Source organism: Protopterus annectens, chromosome 6.part0 (assembly GCF_019279795.1).
Source record: "Protopterus annectens isolate FY-2018-M chromosome 6.part0, PAN1.0, whole genome shotgun sequence".
NCBI classification, from domain to species: Eukaryota; Metazoa; Chordata; order Ceratodontiformes; family Protopteridae; genus Protopterus; species Protopterus annectens.
The window spans coordinates 1,036,625,102-1,036,651,473 of NC_056737.1; the positions used below are offsets into that span (position 1 = coordinate 1,036,625,102).

At 36.3% G+C, this 26,372-nt stretch overlaps 1 protein-coding gene across 1 annotated transcript in view; it reads right to left on the bottom strand.

Annotated features, from left to right (window-relative positions):
* ATG2B (autophagy related 2B) overlaps positions 1 to 26,372 on the bottom strand; it is a 1,825,281-nt gene that overhangs the window by 1,454,569 nt on the left and 344,340 nt on the right. The window contains exon 7 of the mRNA XM_044074646.1: positions 11,871 to 12,053. Coding sequence (XP_043930581.1) covers positions 11,871 to 12,053 — 183 coding nt within the window. The remainder of the gene's footprint in view (positions 1 to 11,870; positions 12,054 to 26,372) is intronic.

A 26,372-nucleotide genomic window follows, 5' to 3' on the forward strand; every position in this document is an offset into this window, starting at 1 on the left:
CAGAGAGGGTATGAGTGGGTTCCCCCCTGCTTGTTTATGTACCACATAACAGTGGTGTTGTCCGTCTTTACCATTAATTGTCCTGGAAGAATGTGGTCCTTGAAGGCTGTCGGAGCATTCTGTACAGCTAACATTTCTTTTTGATTGATATGCAGGTGCATTTGACTTGGGCTCCATTTGCACTGAATGCACTTCCCTGCCAAGTGAGACCCCATTCATAGTCTGATGCGTCTGTTGTTAGGGATTGGGCGGCAGGGGGTAGAGTGAAAGGCAGTCCCTTGTTTTGGTGGCAGGCCTCTGTCTAACAAAGGAACTCTAACTGTAGGCAAGGTATGATAGGAATCATTGCTTCTAGATCTTGAGAATGTTGACACCATAGGCTTTTTAGATACCATTGTAGTTTCCTCATATGCAGTCTTGCATATGAAATTAGAAGAATGTAGGAGGCCAAGAACACCGAGGCTTGCAGTATTTGTCTTGCAGATAGCAGGGTCTTTGTGGCCATTAGTTTAAAGTAAGCTGTCAAATGAACTTGTTGCTCTGGCGTGAGGTAAGCCATCTGGGAAGTTGTGTTCAAGCTTGCTCCCAGGAATACCATTTGTTGGCAGGATACCAGATGTGATTTCTTTTCGTTCATGGTGCACTCCAGAGAAGTTAGCACTTTTTGTACAAACGCCAGATGATTCAGTAGTATGTCCTGGCTTTCTGCCTGAAATAGACAATTGTCCAGGTATGGGTATATTTGAATATTTCTTTGCCTGCAAAATGCAATGACTGGGGCTAGGCACTTTGGTTTATCTACTGCGCCCAGGGTAGTCACAAAGGGCAGTGCAGAGAACTGATAGTGCATGAAGCCTGCTTTGAAGCGTAGGTATCTTCTGCAAGATTCCCTAATTGGGATGTGCAGGTAGGCTTCCTTTAAATCCAGCGTTGCCAACCAGGCATCCTTGCCTAGCATAGGAAGCAACTGATGAAGAGTTAGCATCTTGAATTTTGGGATCATCAAAAAAGTGTTTAGGATAGAGAGATCCAGGATAGGATGCCAAGAGTCGTCTTTTCTGGGCACCAGGAAAAGTCTTGAGTAGAAACCTTGTCCCCTTTCCTCTTCTGGGACAGTTTGAATAGCCCTTATACTTAAGAGAGAGAACTTGCTTTTGAGCCTCCGCCTACTTGATTTAGGGGTAGATCTAGCCTACCGTTAGGGGTTGGTAAAGTGTGGAAGTGGAATCTGTATCCTTGGGAAATTATATTTAAAACCCATTTTCCTGGGTAATGAGTTCCCAGTTTTTTGCCTGCAGAGCAATCTTTCCCCCTAAAGGAGCAGTCAGTTGAAAAGGGCTTGAAAGTTGCAAAGTTAAGTCATTGAGACAGTTTACCATAGGGTGGAGTCTTACTACTCCCTGCTTTGGAAGTGGTAGCCCCCCACTGCTTAGTTCTGTGCATACCTTGGGACTGAAGCCTGAGTGTTCTGCTGGTTCTGGGTTTGGACTGAGAAGGCCTGGAAGAGGGAGAAAAGGACCAATTCTTAGAGGGCCAATGCCTACTAAATCATGGAGGCTGTACTTGCAGGAAATCTTTAACAGTTTGCATAGATTTAGCTTTTTCCTCCATCTTTTTAAGTACTTCTTTTGCTTTGTTACCAAACAGGCAGTCCTGGTTTAAGGGAGCATCCAGCAATTTACCTTTAACAAGATCTGGTAAAGATTGCTCCTTAAGCCAAGCATGCCTTCTAAGTACAGACCCAGTGACAGCAGCCCTGCAAGATGCCTCTAGTGAATCAAAGTCACATTGCAAAGTATGTTTTCCAACTTGTTCAGCAGAATGCATTAAATCCTGTAAATCCTTATTTTCAGCACAGTCAGGAATCAACATCATTTTCTGTTTAAGCAATCCAATAATATGCTGCTGATACTTTAACATATGAAACGGGCAGTTTATGGCCAAGTTTGCAGAAGTGTATACCTTCTTACCCCATCTATCCAGCGCCCTGGAATCTCCATCAGAGGGGGTAGATTTTTTTGCAGTAGTAGCCTTAATGCCCTTGGGTCCCTGTGAAATGGTTTGAGGATCCGCAGTAGGATTTTTAAAAAGGAACTTGTGAGAGTCAGGAACCCTGTAATATCTATCTGGTTTTCTGGGAGCAGGAGGTAAGGAGTCAGGGGCCAAGCTAGACTCCGAAAAGGCATCATCAACAATGTCCAGTACAGGGGGGATAGCTAAAGACCTGTGCTGGGGCAGGAGTAAGAAATTCCTAAGCCTCTTTTTAGAATCAGAGTAATCCTGGCTTTCCCAGCGGAAATGCTCCCTAAGAGTATGCAAGGTTTCACCAAAAGAGAAATCCTCTGGAGGGGAAGCACAGGGAATAGAGTCCTCTGCGTCAAAATCCTCATAGGTAGATAAGGGTAAATCCTGGTCATCAGAGGAAACAGAAATTTCAGAATCCTTATCAAAAGAATCATAAGCAAATTGAGTCCTAGGTCTCTTAAAGGGGTAGGTTGGCTTCCCCTGATTAAAGTAATAAGGTTTTCTAGGCATGGATCGAGTTTTAGGCCTTGAAGAAAAAGATGGCGTTGGTTTAATATGCAAATCAGTAGGCCTGAATACACCATCAGAAGCTGATGCCTGCACAGCGGCTCCGGACCCATCCAAGGTACAGACATCCGCATGTTCCACAGTTGAAGCATCTCGTGGCATACCGTACTCCAAATGGGTCTCAGTAGAGGTCTGCGTATCTGAAATAGCAGGTATCAGGGGCTGCGAAAGCGCCTCACTGAGTACCGGCGAACTGGCGACTAGCTTAGGAGAAGCGTCGTCGGCAGCTTAGGACCTAGGCAGCCTGTCTCTGTCTTTATCTTTGTGTTTTTTTTGAAAAGTTGGTAGTTGGATGGCTTACCGAAGTCATATCTGGATAATTGAACCGAGTGCTAAAATATTTAGAAGCGTAAATATACAGACGACAAATAGTTGTTTGTTTAAATAAGGCACAAAACCGACAGCGAGGTATGTCGTGGTCAGGGCCTAGACAAGGAATACAGTATGAATGAAAATCCTTATGAGGTATTTGCTTTCCACAAGAAATACAATTACTGACTTTTACTGACATCAGTTTAGAGCAAGAAAAAGTTTCCCCAATGGGGTACTTAGTTTTAGTTGAAGACTTCGGTTCTGAAACTCGAAAAAGAAAATTTCAGGAGTCGGCCAACCGGCACTTGCGAACTGCTTCTGCTTCGGGCACCGCACAGCAAGGAAAGACTGATGTAATGACGTCGGCTGCATGCTTTATACCCCTAGCTACCTGACATCATGAAAGATGAGACAGCAACCAACGCAGGATCCAAGTCTTTGATAATCAGGCCAACTAAGGGCTACTGCAAGAAGATAACCCAAATGTGATGACTGCAACAGTGAAACACAAAGAACATCCACAGTAGCAGTAACTCTACAGTAACAGAAGCAACCATAACTCCCCTACCCACCCATACTCACGTGTGCTAACATTAACCCTATACTTAGCTCAAGCCCTGCCATAACACTAACCCCAATCTCTAACACCAACCCTATACATTAGGGTACTAAACACCCAGTCCCTAACAGTACCATTATTCAGAGCATCAAAACCAACACGAAATGGCCAAAAGAAAACTAGGAACTGTAAAAATGCCCGAGCCACCAAATAAGAGTCGGATGAAGGAAGACACTTTATTAAACAAACCATAGTCCACCACAATAAATTCTAGAAATAAAACAACTTTCCCCCTTAGATATACTAAGATCTAGAAAATTCAGAGTGTGATGGTCTATATTATAAGTAAAATCCAGGAAATCTGTGGTGTTCTTGATGTAACTTAAGAATTCCTGAAATCTCTGCTCTGTATCTATCCAAAAAATACAGATATCGTCTAAAAAACATAAAAAATGTTCTCCCTTGTTGGGAAAATCATTATATTTTGAATAGTGAGTTCAGAGGCAGCTGGTCTCTATATAAACGTTTTTTAGACTATATCTGGATTCTTTGGATAGATACAGAGCAGAGATTTCAGGAATTCTTAAGTTATATCAAGAACACCACAGATTTCCTGGATTTTACTTATAATATAGACCATCACACTCTGAATTTTCTAGATCTTAGTATATCTACGGGGGAAAGTTGTTTTATTTCTAGAATTTATTGTGGTGGACTACGGTTTGTTTAATAAAGTGTCTTCCTTCATCCGACTCTTATTTGGTGGCGCGGGCATTTTTACAGTTCCTAGTTTTCTTTTGGCCATTTCGTGTTGGTTTTGGTGTTTGTGGTGATGGCGGAGCAACCAGGAGTGGAACTGGAGGAAGATTTGCCCAGAAGTGGTAGAGGAGAGTTGCATAAGATGATCGGCCAGCTCTCTCAACTAATAGAACTACTTACACCGGCCTGCCAATCCTTTGCGACAAATTTGTCAGGTGTTCCTAACAACCAGGAAGCGTTTAGGAACTCTAGTCCAGGCATGGCGTTTGCATCGGCTAACATTACACGAAATCATTGGAATATGCCTTCCCAACCTTTCAATATTCAGGACGACACTAGTGGTTTGCCCAACCTATTTATTCCGACAATTGGAAAAACTTCCGATCGTTCCAGGACTTCTTCGGACCATCAGAATTTGGTCTCTAACCCACTAACACAAGGTGGCTGTGACAGAGTTTTTAACAAGTCTATTTTGCATTTTAAAGACCTGTTATCTAGAAAATATGATTTAAAACAAAATAGCGACCATGTGCGATCAGCACATTACACACCCACGTATAGGGAGAACTTAGACTATTTATATTCTTTAATGAACAAGTTTAAGGGACTTGAATGTGATAATGTTTACTTGCAAGAGTGTATTAAACATAAAATAGTCCCAAAAGGCCTGAGACTTTGGAAGTTTCCCAACAGGGTAAAACCTGGATCAGACTTCCACAATAACCTCATTAAAATTTTTGATAAATGTGGTCTGGATATAGTGGGGGCTATTATTGAATAAAATGAAAAAGAAAAAAACCTATTTACTGAAAGAAATGGAGAAAGTGAACGTGGTTATATTGAATGATTTATTGTTTACAGTGGAAGAGGAAAAAGCCAAATACCATAATATTTTTGCACATATAGATAGGAAATGCACTGGGAACATGGCTAGAAAGGAAAATAAAATACAGAGAGATCTTAGGGAATATGAAGAGGGCATAGCATATCCACGCCCAAAATCATTTAGGATGCCTTATAGAGAGAACAATGATAATGGTTCATTGTCAGAAGGGGAAACTAATAATCATTTATTGGATTATCAGTACAATGAATCTAGAGGTCAGAGAGATTTCCCTTTAGACCATCCATCTGTTCCTCCACTGAGGAGGTCCGATCGGATACGGAACAAACCACGGACCTTTTACAACTACAAACAACAACATTACAGGTTATGAATGATGGGGAGAATACAGAAAATAACCCCGGGGATTCTATTTTAGTATCAGATAATGTTCATACATATTTAGGTTATAATATTTTTAATTACAGTCATATTTCTATTGATAAAGGACATTTTTATTTATTTTCTAAGGGTTTCAAATATGTACCATATAGAAAAACAGACATAGTGAGGAGTATCGTAGATTTAAAACTATTTATCAGGAAAAAGAATTTGGCTCTATATTTTGGGAATTCCGGAGGGGAGAGCCATTCGAATCCATCTTTAAGAAAGAAAGGGACTTTCAACCCACCTTTGCACCCTCATTTGGAAATGATTCTTGAGAGGGAGATTAGAAGAGGGGTGGAAAATCACAAAATTATTTCGAACCTAACCACTAGGGAGAAGTGCTATTTAGAAGAATTGAAAAGGGACAGTACCATTAGAATTATGCAACCAGATAAAGGGGGAGGTACTGTCGTTATGGACACTATTTTATACGAGGCTAAAATGAAAGAGGAACTACAAAATTCTACTAAATATGGTCTCTCATCAGTGAATGAGGTTAATGTGGCAAACGCTAAGATCCATTTATTATTGGATGATTTATTAATGGAAGGTTCTCTAGATTTTGAATTGCATAATTTTTTGCATAATTCACGTCCAAGGGTACCTTCTGTTTTTGGTATTCCCAAAGTTCACGAAAACATCCTTGATCCACCGCTTAGGTTAGTGGTGTCATCTGAAGGTTCAATTATTTCTCCTTTGTCACATTATATTGACACTAAGCTTAAAAAGTTAGCTTTGGAGGGAAAAACAGTATTAAAGGATTCATGGGACTTACTTAGATTACTCAAACCAGAATTATGCAAGGAACCCTTGATTTTTGTTACTTTAGCTTTAGTAGATCTATATGGATGTATCCCCCATGAGATAGGACTAAAATGGTTAGAGGAATATATGTTGCAGTTTGCTGAATTTCCATCTACGGATTTTAACAACATTCTCCTTTTCATGGAATTAATTTTAAATAATAACTTTATGTATTTTGAGGGGGAGTTTTACAAACAGAAAAAGGGAGTGGCGATGGGAGCAGGTTGTGCTCCCTTATACGCCAACATTGTTCTCTCTTGGTGGGAAAATCATTATATTTTGAATAGTGAGTTCAGAGGCAGCTGGTCTCTATATAAATGTTGTTTAGACGATATCTGTATTCTTTGGATAGATACAGAGCAGAGATTTCAGGAATTCTTAAGTTACATCAAGAACACCACAGATTTCCTGGATTTTACTTATAATATAGACCATCACACTCTGAATTTTCTAGATCTTAGTATATCTAAGGGGGAAAGTTGTTTTATTTCTAGAATTTATTGTGGTGGACTACGGTTTGTTTAATAAAGTGTCTTCCTTCATCCGACTCTTATTTGGTGGCTCGGGCATTTTTACAGTTCCTATTATTCAGAGCATGTCTACAGGTTAGCACGTATACAAGTTTTTTTTCACTGATCAGAAAACAAAATTGTTTTCTTTTTTTCAATAGATTTTGTGTTTCAAAGATACAGCATTTTGATGTAAGCTAACCTCTACTTAGATTTTAGATTAAATGTGTATCAGTAATATGTTAGCACTCATTAGTAAGGTGGTGTGGGGGGATCCCTGCACCACCTTACTAATGGATGCTAACACTGCCCCCGCCTCTAACCCTAACCTTGCACCTTACCTTAGAAAAACCCTTTCCATAACGCTACCACTACTTAAGACAAGCTCAGACTGACATACACGCACCAATACAGAAGCACAGCACTAAAGGTATTCCCTTACCTAACTCTTACTCTAACCCTAAGCCACAAATGCACCTAAAATCCATCTCTTACCTAAACATTAACTCCAGTCCTAACCTGCAAACACTCAGATGAACACGAGCCCTCTTACCTGTGTCAAAAAAATGAAACTGTCAAAGTGAACTGCCAGAAAAATGAATGGTCTGTAAACTGATACTGCAGTTTATTTATTTCAATTTGAAATTTGTGACTAGGTAAGTTATCAAGTTGCATGTTGTCGGCAAAATGAACAAGAACTGTAACCATATCTGTCTCCACACACACGTACACACGCATGCATATACTTAAAATTATATATATATATATATATATATATATATAAATATATATAAATATACATAAATATATATAAAAAATACATATATATATATATATATATATATATATATACACATACATACAGTTTTAGCTAATAAACATTCAACATAACAAAAGCTTTCTTTTTTTTTACTCATGTGAGTGTTCATTGTTTCATAAGGTAATCATGAAATATGTTGAAAGACGTTAAGTATAAAAGCTTCCAAACATAATATATACAATGTGCCAAGGGGCAGGAAAAATGCAGCCTATCCCTAATAAGCTGTAATCTATTTTTTGGAGGAGTCCTTTAGATAACAATCCATTGCCATGCACCCTCTTCTCAATGTTCTGACCTACTATCCCAGGTTTGGGTCTGCTGGCATGGAGGATGGTATCACTCCACAGAAGGGGAAGAGAATCAGAAGGCAGTATCTTGGAGGTGAAAGAGAGCAAGGGTCTGTGGTGTCAACCTCTGCACATATTAGGCTTTCCTTTGTCTCTGCTCATCCTACTGTACTGGGCAGGCAAGGATCTATTGTTTTCTGAGGATGTGCTCAAACAGGGCCCTAAGGCAGCCAGGTCTCCTCGGACATCCCACACATACACACATGGCATACGAACTTGTTCCAATCCCTATCCAACACTAGGATGATCCACTCACACTTATGTTGATACTTCACCCTCAGGTTAGGCATGACCATGCTTCCTGCAAAGTCCATCACACTTCTCTGCTGCTAAATGAACTTGTGTTGTTTAAGCCACAGTCAGGGCTTCATCCGTTACAGGATGCCATCAGCTCTGCATAGAAGTGATCCAATTTTTCTATATAATCTATTATGGTGAGTTATCCTGCAACATTACAATTCACCTCAAAAGGACTACAATTGCAGGATTTAGGCATATATAGAGAAATACTACCAAATAGTACAGCTTTAGGGCTACATAAGAAGACTACAGTATTTCATGCACGAATGTGGAAGCAACTCTTATGTAACCCTTAACTGGATATCTAGTTTATAGAGACATAAGAAGCGTGAATGATTAACTACACACTAGCTTCACAGGTACACTGATCAGATACGTTTCTGGGGACAACAGTATCAACTGGTAACCCCTCCATACAATGTCTTGTCATACTTAACAGAAAAGAATGCAATTAAATAACAGCTGTGAAGTGTCTGGTAAGTGGATGACTGCTTCTATTTAAAAAAAAAAAAAACAAGGGCAAGCAAATAATGGGGCTGCTATCCTCTGTACATAAATCTCAAAAGTTGTGTGGACAGCCAAGGAATCCATTCCATTTATTCTGCAGCTTAGGATAGAAAACACAGGAAGCTGAATGAAGTGGTTCTTTGCAAATTCAGAAACTGCATTACAAATAAAGGAGTAACTTATTTTAAAGGACACTCTTTTCTTATGGAATACAGTGCAAAGCTCCTTACACATTAAAATGTAGAGTTCAGAAATCTTCCTTGCTGACTTCATAGCAACTACAAATGGAGTCATTCAACTCAAATATTTCAATTCAAAAGAACTGACTGGCTCAAATAAAGGTAACCCATATTCCCTATTACAAAATTTAGATCCCAGGTTTGATGCAGTGGATCTCTAAGAGATCTTACATTAAAATACTTTTTGCAAATTGCTTAGTACATTCATTCTAGCCAAAAAGAGATTCTAAATGCAAAAAGTCAAGCATGTCTGAAACCTTTACTTTAACAGATGAGTAAGGGAAGCCTGTATTAAGCAAACACATGAGGAAATATAATACTTAGTGACTTAAAGTACTGTATGCATTAATGTAACTATGTTGTCACTAAACACCTAATTCGCAGATGTGTTTCAGTATCTGTATATTAGCCTCTTTCAAAATAAATAACATCTTTCTTATTTCATTTACATTTATTTAAAATCTGACCTTGAATATAAGCATTTATAACACAAAAATAAAATTCAGCAGAAAATGCTGTTTAAAAATATGATGAAAGCAAGTAATGATATAGAATAAAAATTAAACTACTTAAACATTCAAACATTGAAATGATTTTGTTAATTTTTAACATATTTCCAATATATACATACAAAGGAGGCAGGAAGATTCAAAACAGTTTTACACTTCCACTTCATTAATTGTGCTAATAATTAGAAGAAAAATGTATTTAATTCTTTTCACAAGTGAGTTGCAGAAATGACAGCTTTTTTGGTAAACTACGACTAAGTAAAAGAAAGAAAAAGAGATAAAATAAAGCTAGACTGCATGTCTATGTGTGTGTTTGTGTGTGGACATTCACTTGTTGAACTGTAAGTATCTGGCAGCAATTACCTTAAAAATGCTGCTGTTGTCATTCCTTATATATTCAAACATGTATCTGATCACAACCAGGCTTCTGAAGTGTTCATCACCAATAAAGTGGTTATAATTGGGCACACACACACGTGTGCATGTGTGTGTGTGTGTGTGTGTGTGGGGGTATATGTATACGGCTTGTAAAGGGGTAAACTGAATGAATCCAACAGAAATGACCTGAAATAATTTACTTTGGATATTTTTTTATTCATTTGCAAACAGTCAGGCATTTGGAGTGTACACAGTCAATAAAGAGTTTGTAACTAATTGGTATGTGTGTTTGTGTTGTAATGGGCTAACCTATATCTAACAATAAACAGCTGATATATACATTAAGTGGCTATTATATATTTCTTTAGTCATTTGACCACAATCAGATATCTGAGGTGTACAGAGTTGAGAAGGTGGCTGCAATTGGTGGGCAAATCTGTGGAGGGCCTGACATGGGTTACACTGTATACCTTTAACAGCAATGAGACAAATATATATTACTCTATTATTTATGTTTCATTAATTAATTTGATTACAGTCAGACATCTGAGGTGTACACAGTAAAATTAAATAAATAAAACAGTGGCTGGAACTGGCAGGGACAAACAGGTTGTGTTGTAAGTTTCTGGCACAAGCAGCTAAAATATTTTGCTTATTCTTGATATTATTCATGTGTCTGTTCATTCACAGATGCCTGATTGTGATATGTGTACACCTTCTAAAGTGGCTGTAAATGGTAGGCCAAAGTGTGTGGGGGCCAGTATAATGTGCTGTACTCAAGCAACTGATAGCATCAAGCTGAAATACATTCATGTGGTGATTACTTATGTACATATTCATTCCTATAATCATAAAAATAATAAACATAAAAAAGTACAAAAAAAATCAATAAAGAGATTACAACTACAGGGCACATCCATGTTTGTGGATGGTAATATCTTGAAATGTACACTTCTGAAAGCGAAGAGCTGAAATATATTGTGGATATTACTTTTCTACTGATTCACACAATTGCTCAGAATCATACATCTGAGATGTACACAGACAAAATGAAAATTGCTGGTTGTGTGTGTGCAAGGAGAGGTCATCATGGATTACCATGAATCTTTTAATTACAACAAGCCAGAATATTTTATTGTGGCTACTATTTACACGCTGATTAATTTTATTATAATCAGATATTTGAGATATAAGCAGTCAATGAATTGCCAGTAATGAGTATCTGGCTGGTATTGTACAAAGACAGGTATAAATACAGATGTAAAATGACCAAAATATGAAAAATAACAAGCATGATATGGTACTTAAGTAAAATGTCATACAAGGCATTCTCCTCACCCAAATAAAACAAACTTTTTGCTCAAATACTGTAACCTGTTTGTGTTTTGCTATTTTGATATATAATGTTTATATATAACATGCATCCATTTAATGTAACCTTTGTAAGTTATATTGCAATGTTCTGTGCTACACACCAAGGGAAATGTCTGAATCAGACCCTTTGGAAGGAGTACAAACAAATTATAAATACATTAATGTACTTTATCAAAGTAATATTACAGTTCAAAATTGAATAAATGCCAGAAATATCTATAGGGTAAACTGTCTAGAAAGGGGACAAGTTCTTTGGCTGATATCAAATTCCCAATCTCTTCCATTCAGAAAAATACCGTATTTTTGTCATTCTGTGCATGGAAACATGAAGCATCCATCTTTGCTAAAGAAAGCATAAAGCCTAGATCTTTTCCAGGTGGAATTAAAGCAAACTCATATGAATCAGAAGACAGAAATGAGTTGGATAATGCTCCAGGATAAATTACAACTACTGTTCTGAGGCCATTTTAAAATACAGTCTCCTGTGCTTAAACCTTGAGAAAATTGTAATAAATTTAATCACGGTCAATAAATGTACCAATTTTGATGACAAGTTAAATTTTGTTACTGAAGAATACATAAGAATCTTACCTCTACTCGGTGTTGTACGTACTGTATCAGTTTCATAGAAACTTTGTTCTGCTGGTGTTCCTGCTGAAAACGGTTCCTTTTTCAAGCAGTGGTTGAGTACCATCTGAATACGATACTCATCTTCCTGCTGCATTGGACGATTTTTTTTGTCTTTATTTGCCAGCGATGTCCTGTCTGTGTTTTCTAAACATAATGACAAAGTTAATTAATTCTGCTCAAAAGAAGACTTTTATTTGCAAAGCATCAGCATTTTTCCCCTTATTTCTTACTTAATTCACTGTTAGTCTACAGTCCCCTTTTCTTACTTAAATAATTTACCAAAAGGATATAAGGTTGCTTCTGGACAGTAAAATGAATTTAGGGCATCTAATCTTAGGAATATACATCAATTCCCTACTTTAGGAAACTGCTCAGAAAGTGACTGTACGTATAAAAAAAACTTAAGCAAGCATATAAACACAAACACTCTGAAAAGATCACCAAAAACATTGCATAAAGAGTGAAATTTAAAACAATGAAAAGGGTAGCAGTGTCTTTGCAAGGAGGCAAGACCCCATTCATTCACCGAAAGTCCCTGCTACTACAGACTAAGTACAAAATCAAACAGACATAAACTATTTCAGTCAAGACTATATTAAGCCAACTGTACTCTGTATCTCATGCTTGCATGATTTCCACAGCGTCTACATTAACATATATTCATAAAGAAATAACACAAAAGTATGGCTTTATTCTTAATCAGCAGCAGTACCCGAGGAATGGAAGTTTCAGTTAGTGGGATACAAACAGTGAGGACTGGCTGAGCAGCTCTACTATAAGGTGTCCCAACAGACAGAAATGTCAGCAATACTCAAAAAAAAAACAACTCTAAAATCACTTGAGAAACAAAGATCAGCTAAGAAGCATAGCATTACTACAGGAAAAAATAAACACCTCTCCCTTTTACAGCAATTTTAAACTAATGTAGTATCTATCTATCTGCAAAATAGGTTAGTGCTTTCTAGTAACAATCCAGAAATTATGACTTGTTTCCTCTTCCCCTACCTACCCTATTATCACCACAACAAGACTCAGCAACATAAGAGTTACTATTTATTTAACTGCCTACTTCCATCTTCCCAAAATGGCTTGAAAATCTTTAGAACTGCTACTACATCAATGGGTTAGAAATTCTGGAAAGGAACTATATCTGCAGATTCTCTCTCTTCTCTTGGGTTTGAAGGCAAAAATAAGTTTTCTAAAAATTACACTTTAGGATTGAATATAGTATAAGAGTTGCCATTCTAATCAGCTTAATATCACTAGCCAAAGAAAGCAGACACAAGAACAATTATCACAGAAGTTGCTTCTCCTACCTCCATTTCATAATGACCCATTATAATTTGTATTTTTCCAGTCCTTCATATGCCTTTCAATACTCTACATATCTATACTTCTACCTTATTACCATTATTATGGAAAGCTCACAGGCACTGTGATCATAACTCAACATCCATGGTGTAGAAGGACAGTGGTTCAGGCATCTGTAGAAGCTGGTGGGGAAAGATGGGAGTGAACTACTGTCAGGTCACCTGTTCTGGGGCACGGAGAAGGATCTGACTCTGCACACAGATGCCATCTAGCAGGAGCACTAGGTGCTCACCTAGTGGAACTTGGATCTAGTAAGTCCAAGCTATAATGTGTACATCACACAGTAAGCAGAGGGCAGAACAGAAAGGACAGACATGCCCCCCCAACATGACAGCATACAGCAAAATTAAGAAGAGCCACTACAAAAAAGGGGGGAATGGACTTCCAATGGACAAGGCAGGCCACCCTGCGGGAAAAACAAACTGGTCTGCGTTTTACCACCTGACTCAACACAGAACAGATGAGCTGAATGGGGACTGCCTCACCCAGGAATTCACAGCTCCCACTGCCACTGAAAATGTGGGCAGTCTGGGTGCAGGTAGAGAAGCCATCAGATGCTGTCCTACACAGATGGAGATTAACTGACATTGGGATCATATCCAACTATGAGTTATTAATATAGTACACTTTTTGTTCCATTTGTCAATAACAAAGAACATGGGTATGAAGACTTAGAAGGCTGTTTGTACCCCATTTCAAGCTCTTGACACCATTTCTTATAAGGCATTCTTCTCAATACATCCTCCATCCAAAAATAAACTTTTATGTCTCTCCAATTAAAACCCAGCATGTTAAAACTGTCTGCAGTTAAACTGTTTTCTTTCCGCAACATTTAACAACAGTCAGTCAAAATGGAAAACACTACTAAATCTGCCCTAGATGGTCTAAAACATTACAGTAACTTTGGTAGTTCAAAAGTATGGACACACTATACCTGGAGCCACGATTCACCATAAAAGGGTTGCTTTAATATTGAAATAGTGATAAAAATAAGTAAAAGATAAGCACTTTCATCTTCTTAATGAAAACGTCTTGATCTGAAGAACTCTCATTAAGAAGATGAAAGAGCTCATCTTTTACTTGTTTTCAATCAGCATTTCAGTATTAAAGTACCTTTTTATCACGAACGGTGGCTCCAGGTGTACTGTGTCCAAACTTTTGAACTACCATGGTTTGAAGCTTGTTCTTTGAGGATTACAGTAACTTACACAGATTGTTATGAATTCATAAGGATTTATTTAACCTGTACTTCACAAGAAACATAACGTTGTTCTTTAACAAACACTGCTTTATCACTTCATGAACACCAAATCCTATTACTCACTCTAAACTGTTATGTCCACTGACTATTCAGACTCACCCAGCTGTCTTGGCAACATAGTTTTTCACTTCTTGTTCAAGAATCATTACGAAAACAATAATGAAAGAACACCAATGTCAAATTCTGGTCTCCCAGTTCACTCCTTCATAGTTCCCATTTCTTTTTAAGCTTCTTATAGTTGCGAGAAGGAAGTGTGTGATTGTCATTCTTAAATACAGTTCAGTACGCACCTGGCTTGCACTAACAAATTTTTCTCACTACATCCAAATTCCTATGAGTTTTTAATGTAATTGTCAACATTCTGAAACAGAGTGTTAGAAATATTCTCTTATGACCAGTTAGGAGCCTTTTATTTAGAAAATTTCCCCATTTATCAATATAGCCATACTTTCATTCCACCACTCATTTCAAATGAAACAATATCCATTTATTCTCAAGATTGTCTAATTCATGGACTTCCAAGAGGCTGCACACTGACTAAGCTTAACTTTAGCTCTCCCAGTGTGAAAACAGAAACTCAACAGAGAAGGCCATTAGACTTTTGCGTTTATGGGTAAATTTCAGTAAAAGGCTAGTAAGTGTACTGCCTGGATGCCAAGGAAAAAGAAATACAGAGCACCTGGAAAAAAATCAGCTACAAAAAGTGAGGAAGAATCTGACTAGGGACAGTTCTGCAGCTGTTCAGCAAAAGCTAAGCAACCTCAAGACATGACTTCCAGTAACTTGCAAGAAAATATAAGACAACTGCAAACAAACCTGGTTAAAAATAAACAAAACACTGATGGAGTATATCAACACAAACAAAAGGCTGTAAAAATGGAAGAAACTTTAAACAGATATTCAGATGAGGTGAGGTGCAAAGATCGGAGGCTGAAATGAAGAAAAGGCTGGCTGAATAGAAGACTACTCAGGAAGAGATGTTTCAAAAATAATAGAATTAGAGGACACAGCATGAAGGGGAAAACCTAAGATTTTCAGCTACACCAGAGAAGCTGGAAGGAACAGACTGCATTAATTTTATGAAAGCACAAATAAGCAACTGGAATGGTATTCTACAGCAGGAGTTGTTAGCTGAAAGGACACATCGTGTACATGCTCCAAACCGGGCTATGAGAAACCAATTTAGACATTTAATAGTAAAGATGCAATCCTACCAACAGAAGGAGTTAATTTTGAAAAAAAAACTGTGGCAGAAGGACAAAATACTAAAAGTTTGAGACAGCAGAGTGTTTATAGAGAATGATTAATCATTGTACACCAGGCAGAAGAGGAGGAAATTCATTCCACTATTCAAGGAATGTGGAGATACAGGTAGGTGTGAGATTCAAACTGCTGTACTCAGCTGTCTTCAAGATATTCTTCCCTAGAAGGACAAAATCATTTTTTGATGAAGTACATGCTAGGGAGGAAATACAAAAGTTTGTACAACAAACAGAGAACTGTGAAACAGGAGATTCTGCTTCTTGCTTGTCTGGTAATAAAGACCATATAGAGACTGTACCTGTGAAGCTTTTTCCAATGTTTCAACAGAAAATGTTGAGAAGGAAGGGAGCAAGAGAGTTGACCAGAAGGATCGAGAGTATGTTGGAAATAAAGCAGAGACAGGATTTGAGAGATAGAGATGAACAGTAATAAAATCAGTAACTTAATGTGGGATTACAATGCAATAATTATATTTGTGAAATATGACGGAACAAGAAAATCTGGAAATACTGGACTTTTCCAGAATTTATTGGACTTGTGGGGGACTCTAAAATATATTCCCTACTTCATGTCATTAATGTTTGGAAAAATGCTCTGGGGAGGGGAAGACAGGGGAGAAAGTCAACTGTAAGTAGAGAAAACATTTTTTTCTTAACAGTATTATGTTTGTGGTGGATGGTTTTCTTTGTACGCTAAAATGTAAAGTTTTCTCATTTCTTATTTTTAAGTGTAATGGGGATTGTAAACAGGTGCTGCTGCTGTTTTTTTCCTTTCTTTCTCCCTTCTCTTTTTCAATTTTAAGAAATATAGCCACTGCAATGTAAAAAAAAAGCCTGGTTAAAACAGCACGATGAAAGAAAACTTAATATGTTTTTTCTCATTCTTACATGGGAGAATGACTGCATTATGGACCTTAGATTGATTTGGTAACAAGTTTTAATAGAAAGCAAGTAAATGAAAAAGAATATTGAATATTAGGAGGGTTTTTTCTAACAAATGAATATATGCTTAGTAGTAATTCTGTATCTGGCCAACATGTCTCCATGTAAACAAGAAAAATTGACCATCTGATTCTCATGTCTCCATGGAGACAATCCTATAGAGAAATTGGTTACACTCTGGTGGAGAGTGATTCACTGAGGAAAAAAAAAAGAAAAGAGAAACTGTCTAAGAGATAATATTCTCTAGAAGTATTCAGGGGTTTTCCCAGCTGTGAAAGCTATAAAGATAAGATAAAACCAGTTAAAGCACTTAGTAGAAGCACAGGCTGCACCATGCCCCTTAGCATGGACAGCCTTTCATTTAGATTAACTCAAGTCTGTGAGTGTGGCTGTCAGTTTGGGACATTTCTTCCTATCAGGAGGGTAAAACTTCAATATTTGAAGATGTACATAATTTTATGTGGTAGTATTAAATTAATAGCTTTTAGGGAGGTATTTGTAGGGCATTCTATAAAACATGTGACATAGGGTCAAATGGATATGACAAGAAACAACAATATAAAAGTTCAACCTGCCAAACAGTGTATGCAAGTAAAACAAAAGCTGGAACTAGACATTAAACAAAAAAAGGTGTTTTACATAAAAGGTGGGAATAATAACTTTTTAATACAATGATGCTTTCTGCAACATCTTAAATGTCAATGGTCTCACATATAAATACAAAAAAAGAATGAATAGTGAACTATATTAAAAATGCAGAGTGAAAACAGCTATGTTACATGAGACACACTTGGAAAAAATTGAACACGTGAATTTGATAAAGAAAGGTTTTCAGGACGGTTATTCAGTGGGATACCTTGTACAAAGGAAAAGAACAGTACTTATATTAATTGCAAGAGGAGCTCAGATAGTTATAGAAGAGGATAAAACAGATAACAATGGCAGATGTGTAGTGCTAGGGGCTACTGACAGGGGAGGAGGATTACATTGGCATGTATTTATATTCCAACTAAAACTGCTACAATGGAGCTTAAGAAATTTTGGAGAGAAATGATCAGTTTAGAGCAAGGAATATTACTTACAGGTGGGGACTGGAATTTGATTTGCAACAGTGAAGATGTGTCTGGAGAGACCAGAAGGGAAAGTAAAACAAAGGAGGGTAGATTTTTGAAGAAATTTATGAAAATATTTGGCATGGACGATGTGAATTCACTAACAGGAGTTCAGAGTGAATTTATATATTATTCCCCAAGATATAAAAACTGGGTTAGGCTAGACAGAATTTACATTTCACAGGAACATGTGCATTTAATTGAAGGTCTTGAAACACACAATAACTTTTTCATATCATGCATCAATAATAACTAAACTAAAAACATACAGTAATGAAATAAAAAATGAGACATTGGTGCTTTCTCACCTACCTGTTGAAAAGAGAGGAATTTAAGGAATGGACAGTGGAGATTATTAAGGACCTATTGGAGAGGATATACATTATTTCTGAAAATATAGCTAGAGAGTGGAATAAAATTAAGGTGGAGTTTAAAAATAAGGTGGAAATAAAAAAAAGGAGTTATGGTTAAGAAGTAACAAGAATTATTTAGCGGGACTGACAAATGTTAAAGTATTGCAGAACAGGGGGACTCTCACAGAACAAGAAGAGTATCAACTGCAGAATGTTAAGCAGAAAATAAGGAATTACCTCAATAATATACACACGTCTAGAAAGACTGCTGTTAAGCAACTGCTTCTGATAACACTAGAGCACAAAAACTTTTAGCACAATGACTCAGGAAACAGAAAGCAGAAAGGCTGTTACCAAACTTAGGGAGCCTATAACAAGGAAGGTAAACATAAGATCCTATACAGGTAATACAAATATTTCAGAAATTCTATAAAAGTCTGTATATAGCAGAGAAATATGGAAATCAAGAAAAGACAGAAATGGAAATGTTTATGTAAGAATTAAATATGCCAAGACTAGAGGTACATGAGGTTCAATTGCTAATGGTTAGGATAGGAGGAGATGAGATAAAAATTGTGATGTATAGCCAATCTATAGGAAAGTCCCTAGGAATAGATGGTATTTCTATGGAAGTCTGGAAGTTAGGAGGGGAAAAATAATAAAGATCTGGAAGGTTTAGGTTTTCTTTAACAGTATTTTAAGAGGAGGATAATTGCCAACATCCTGGAAGAAAGTGGTGGTAGCTGTAATACCTAAAGAGGGTAAAGATCCATCAGATCCAGCTTCATACAGGCCCTTTTCAATACTAAACCATAATTATAAAGTGTTTGTATGTATAACAGCAAAAAGAATTACAAAATTGACAGATATGGATCGATGTGGTTTTGTGGAGGGGAGAAAAACATTTGACAACATTAACAGAATATTGATGATCCACATGGGAAGCAGAATGTCAGAAAATGTCATTGTTGTTGGTGGGTCTTGATGCAGAGAAAGCATTTGACAGAGTAAGTGGAACTTTATGAGCAGGGCTATGGAAGCATCTGCATTTCCTGACAAAATTTTAAAGTTGATTAGGAGGATATATGAGGGATTGGGGGCAAAAATTAAAGTGAGTAGGGTCTTCTCTAATAATTTCTGCTTGAGTACATGAACCAGGCAGGGGTGTCCTCTTTCCCCTTTGTTATTTTATTATATTTAGAACCACTGACAAAGAAAATAAGGGACTCATAAATTCAAGGATATAATTGGTATGGTAGTCAAGAAAAGCTGGATCTGTTTGCAGATGACATTATTTTATAACTGACAAAAGCAGAATGAGATATTACAGTGTTGTGGAACATTTTGAGACAGTTTCAGATCTTTTTAAGATACAAAATTAATGAAGCTAAAACAAAGGCAATAATAAGCGTTTTTGACTCTGACTATTCACAGACTTCATCCAGCAAATGAATACCAATATATACAAAAAAATTATTGCATATGTACCATATAAAATTAGCAAATAGAATAGAATTAAAAAAAAACACAAATGCATTGGTAAAACATTGTATGGATTGTCCTGGTCATACTTTCAAATTTACCATTTTAGAAGTTCTTGATGTAGATGTTGGGGGGGGGGGGGGACTTTGTATCTAGAGAGACAAGACGCCTTATAGCAGGTTCAACGTAATGCTACACAATTGCCAGAGCTAAATGATTCTTTCTCCATTTCCTGTTTTTTCAAACTTATAACCTTAGAAAGGTAGTTTTTACATGTACACACAGTTATTTGGTGTGTTTATACATTTACATTTATTTATACAATGTTTTTAAATGTATTTTAAAAAAAGGGGGGATAAAACTGAATACATATTTTTGGTGGTTTCACATTGTGTGTGTATACAGATTTGTTAATTTTATATTGTACACATGCAATAGCTCTTTGTATACATTGGTATTCATTTGCTGGGTCTCTATATTCTGTAATATTACTTTAAGATGTTACCTTACCTTCAATTTGTAGTTTCTGTTGTTTATTGGATGATTTAAAAGGGTGTGTGTGTGTGTTTTAAATGTTTTTATAGGATGTGAATTTAGTAATTCAATATTCTGATGAAGTCTCTAAATGCCAGAGATGAAGGCGCTTATTTACTGTCTTTTTGTGTAATAAACTTTGCGATTTAGAGGACACTGCGGCTACACTTTTTCCTGTTGCCAGTTCTTGTAAAACAAAGATAACAGCAGTAAATTTTGTACTCACACATGAATTGGTTAAGCAATATCCACATTTACAGGGACATGATAAAATGAAGTATTTAGGAGTATGGATTAAAAATTATTCTGGTGTGGAAGCTAAGGATATGTGTGGAGAGACTAAACAAAAGATAATACAAAAATTGAAAAAAATGGAAGCTTTGTTATATGGCTATGGAGGGTCTATATCATATACTCAGAGGCGCTCCATCGAACGCCTCATCGACACGTAATCAGCTGAAGTCACTAAACGCTTGGCTATCAATGTTACTTTGCCGTCTTCTCCACTGTAGTGCGATCTTGGAGTTGGTATATTTAGTTAGGGGGGGTGTCCCCCTACTTTGTTATGCTTGAAGTGGTGTGTTTGTGTTTTGAGGGCAAGCGATTTCTTTCCCAGGGAAAGGAATCCCTGTTGTGAATGTTCGAAGTTTAGTGACTTCACTGATTACGTGTCGATGAAGAGGAGTTGAGGATTTAATATAGATATGGATATGGATAGTAAGATACAAGCAGTTAAAATGTTTTTATTCCCATTTGTCTTATAGACAGGTCAGGTATATTTATCAACCAGAGGAGAAGTTTTGGATAGCAATTAACAAACAGGTGATGGACGTTATCTGGGAGGGGAAGAAGGCTAGAGTCAAGAAGGATAAGCTGATTCTTCCAGTAGAACAAGACAGACTGGGATTACTCAATTTGAAGGGGTATTTCAGACTTTGATGCTCAAGAAACAAGGAGAGACTGGGATTTTGGATGCAGGCCTTTAAGGTGGATAAGAAGCAGAAAGTATCCTAAGAACGAAGGCAATATGGGAATGGAGAAAGGAGATTCTGCCAATAGAGGTGACTGCAATTGGGTATACAGACAATAGGCAAGATGGAGCTGGAAGTTATTGGGGAAAACTGGCAAAAGAACGAAACTATTAGGAGCAAATAACTATTGAGGTAAAGATTATAGAATAGGAATATGCCGAAAATGTATTGAGACTGCAGGTTAGAAAGTGCCTTCCCTACCAAGGGCTGATATCAGGGTATATGCAAAGAGAAAGAAATGGGGGGGTCCTAAACAAAAGACCAGCACTGATAGAGCTTTTAGTAGAATCTAGAACAGAAGCTGACATTAGAAAGGAATCATTAGTAGAGCATATAAAATATTGCATGATAGCTATAAGAATGAATCAGAGGAGGTTAGAAAGGATTGGGAAGAGAGACTGGATAAGCAATTCACAAAGAAGCAATAGGAGGACATATGTATGTCTTTTGCCTGGAAATGTTTACATAGATATTTTTATACTGAATGTAAACTCCAACTAAATTTTCCTCAGGTAGACAGGCATAATGGGGAAGAAAACAGGTAACTGGAAATATATATCCTGGGAACGAGGTGAGTTGTCATACTTTAAGGATTAATTGCAGGATGCACTGTCATAGATGCTGGGTAGGCAGATTGGTGTGGTGAGGGAGATGCTTTTTCTGTGCTATGATACAGAATCGGAATTGCCTTGACATGGTAAGGCTTTGTTGTGTCTAATTATGGTGGCTGCCAAAAAAGCAATTACTAGAAAATGGAAATCAAAATTTAAACCAACTATACTAGAAGTAGGGAATATAATAACAGATATAAAACAACTGGAATTGAGCTCTTTAGAAAAGGGTAGGAGCAAACTACATAGAAACAAAATGGCAACTGAGGGAACAAAACATACAGGGAAGGAATGAAGTTTAAAAGAAGGCAGGACTTAAATGAGCTATGCAATGTTTGAAAATGATTGGGTAGATTATAAGTTATGTATAATGTCTGCAACTGGGAGAGTGCCAGTATGGTTTGTAATGTAAAATGCTTGCAACTAGGATTGTGTCGGTGTGGTATGTTTTCATTTATATAACTGTATGATTATTCAGCCATCACTTATGGCAGAGGCAAAGCTGTTTCCTGTTTAACAAAAAAGGGAGGGGGGCAGGAATTGAATAATTTATGTAAGGTTGCTTAGGCTATATGATATACAGCAATATATGTGAAGTCTACTGTTTGTAAACGTGAACTTGTTAGTACAGTTTGATTACTTTCATATAAATATAAATTTGCCAGTGTCATCAGTGACAATTCAATAAAGGTGTTAAAAAAGATTTTCTGATTCAAGCCCATGTTCCTAGCAATTTGTAGGACATATGATACATCATCACCATGTTTTTAATTTCCTCTGCCATTTCCATAAGCTCCCTTCTTATGGTTTCCTCCCTCAAAGTCCCATCTAACACTGGTTAATCTAACATACCGTAGCACTTTCTTTATTTTATCTTTCTCTGAGAAAATAATGTTAATGCCCTTTCTCTTACATTCTTAAAATGGCTCCTTATAAGCATGTGACTGTGACCAAATCTTACTTATAAAACACTATGTATGACTTACAGTCTCCTCCTGCAGGTGCCTGAGATCTGATCCCAGTTTATTCTTTCCTTCCTTCTACATCCATTACCTCGTCAAAAAACCCTCCCTCCGGTATCTTTACCACCTGCTTCATCACCATCATGATCTGCAATCATCTGCCTTTCACTTTCCCACATTTATAATATCACGTTTACTTGCATTATCCTTAGCCTTTAACGTCTTATACTGTCTGTATGTCTTTGCAATAAGTAAGTACAGTTGTGACAGAAACTATAAATTCACTGTTTCAAATCCTTAATTTTGGGATTCCTGCCTGCAGGAAGCCTGACTGACTGACCCAACTTTCAGAGCACTACATTCCTCCAGGACTTCAGTCATGGTCCTCCCACCAGGATGCAAGAACATTAGTGGTATAAGACGTGCACTAATTGACACCATCTTCAGATCTTTCTTACAGCACTTATAAGAGGATTACTACACAAAATTGCGGCCGGCTACTGGGCTGCCTTACTTGCACTTGAGATTATGCAAGGCAAACCATGCCATCATCAAATGAAAAATTATTTATTTTAATATTATTACAAGATAAAGATTCTATGATGCACAGTGTTAGTTTATACTATTTTATATATTAAGATGACAAGTGTAGCATCAAATAATTCTGTGACATCTAGAGAAGAGTCTGGGAAATGCGTTTTACTTCAAATGTACCAATAAAGATAGTACACTGGCCTTTGCTGCAGAAAGTCATGAGTTCTGTTCCCACACAAGGTACTGGGATTAATTTTCCAATGCTAATACTGCAGTGCAACATACGGGGAGGGCTGCACTCCTGAGTGCACCAATCTTAAGATGAAATGTTAAATACAGATCCTATCTGCCTGTGTATGGTGTAGTTCAAGTAAATGTAAAAGATTCCATAGCACTTGGCAAAAAGAGTAGGGGTCCTTTACTTGTACACAAAAAGAACTCTTGCTTGCAACATTATTTACAAATGCATAACTATATGGATATACAAACCTACTTACACATATTCATAATTTTGCAAACATACTTAATTTTTATCCCTATTAGACCCCCTCTTTTTTCATAACCACCATCTGATTTTACTTAATATTGTTGCTAAAATCAATTTACCATTAAACATCATTTAAATTTATTATTTCATTCCATACAACATAAAATAAATTTTTATCTATTCTTTTAACATATGATTAACTTCTATTCTTATAAGATCCTTATTAATGATTTCCATGTTGATTTTATCCACTTCTTTTATATCTTCAAAAAATCTTCTTTACACAGTTTTCACCCATAAATATTTTTACTCTTTTACATTTCAAAAACACGTTCCGTAGTTTCTTCTTCTTGACGATGTAAATATAATCCATCACTTTTCTTTTTATATGGCATATTTTCTATTACTGGCAATTTTTTCTATTACCAGTCTTCACAAAAAAATCTTGACATTCTACTTTCTGATTACACCATCTGTTTCTCATTTTTATAGCTTTAATGTTTTTCATCTGTTAGATTTTAACCATGGTTTTACATAGTAATGTTAAACTTATCATTACATTCTTACACCATACTTCTCATATCTTTATTCTGTATCATCAATTTTTATTTCCCCCCAAAAAAATATTTTTTCTTTTAACATTTTATTTCTTCATTTATACACTCCTTTTATCTTTTCCTCTTATTTACCATTCCTCAAAATGTATCATACCTATATTTATATAATTTTACTATTAATCTCTCATCTTTTTCATTTATCCACTTTAGCACTTGGTACAAATTTAATGAAGCAGCATATACAACCCTAAACCTCCTTCCTCTTTATTTACATAAAAAAACTCCTGTTTTACTAGGATCAATCTAGAACATCATATAAATGAAAACATCATCTGCAATAATTCCTTTCCAAATACTGTTGGAAATATAAATATGTTTGCTAAGTATGCTTTTTTCCCCCCATTAGCACTGAATTTATTAAATAAGCCTTTTCTTCTGAATGACAATTTATATGTTCTCCAGAAAAGGCAGGTTTGTTTTATTTCTTCCGTTTTTCCCCACTGAATTATACTTACATCTTTATTCCCAAATGTTATATCTAATGCAGAAATTTCTTTTACTGTAAAATAAATACCCCTTATCTTTGCTACATCACCTAAACCTTTACTTTTCTCTTTATTTAAAGTTATCACTATCACCTCTAGACACTAATTTGTACAAATTACTTATTTTATCCGAATGTTATTTTTGCAATTATTATAATGATATCTGCATATGTTAACATAACTAGAATTCTTAACCCTTCAGGTGTTACACACCCCAACCTCCTTTATTTTGTGATTTATTTCACATGCTATCACATTCATAACTAATGCAAAGAGTATACAACTGAATGGACATCCCTGTATTACACCACTCTTCATATATATTTCTTGGTTTAACCAGCCATTAAAAGCATTTTTACTTTACTATTACTGTATGCTAACATGTGTTTTTGAAATGTAAAAGAGTAAAAAAAAATATGAGGGAAAACTGTAAAGAAAGATTTTTTGAAGATATAAAAGAACTGGATAAAATAAACATGGGTATGATTAAATATGGATATTATAAGAACAGACATTAAGAATACATTAAAAGAAAAGATAAAAAAAGTTATTTTATTTTATAACTTCCTTTCTCACTTATATTCTTTCATTATTACCCATAACATTTCATGTACAATTGTATCAAATGCCTTATTAAGGTCTCCTATCATGATTTTTGTTTCTTCTTTTCTATTCATAATATCATCCACAAATTCTCTAACCATCATTAATTCTTGAAAATCATAATTCCCGTTACATATAAATATATATGGATTTACTTCATAAAGTTGACAAACCAGAGCATCAAAATTGTAATCAGAGACCATAACATCAAACTGTTTAAACTTTGAAAATTCATATTACTGTACCTTATAACATCACATTTCATTCAGTAGAGCTGTGTAAACTTCAAAAAGGGTGGTATGCCTTTAAGATGGTGTACTGCATATCTCAAATCACAGAAAAAAAAAACACTATAACGGATGTTACTTTTGCAAGCCCCGGTTCTAGCAGACAGCTGTACAATACAACACGGTTACAAAAAGGTAAATCAGTGTTAATAATAGAAGGTTATGTGTACAATTTAGGGTGCTCATTAAAAACTAAAAAGAACTGATGTTGCAAATATAAATTGTCATGCAAATGTTAAAGGATATGCTGCCAGCATTTCATTGAGTAATGGAGAGCAGTTAACTAAGTCTGTTTCATACAGTTATGCAGGAGATCCTGTAGAAATAGAGAAGTATGCTTCATGTACAGAATTAAAATATAGAGCTGCTGTATCACGAGATATACCCTACTTGTTGGTAGATGATGCTACTGCGGCTTTGTATTAGAAACGTACCCCGCAAGATGTGAAGTAGCAATATGGAAAACTTTTCCTCGAAGCAGTGCAATCAGGGAGTTGGTATATTTAATTTTTAGGGGTATGGGAGTGCA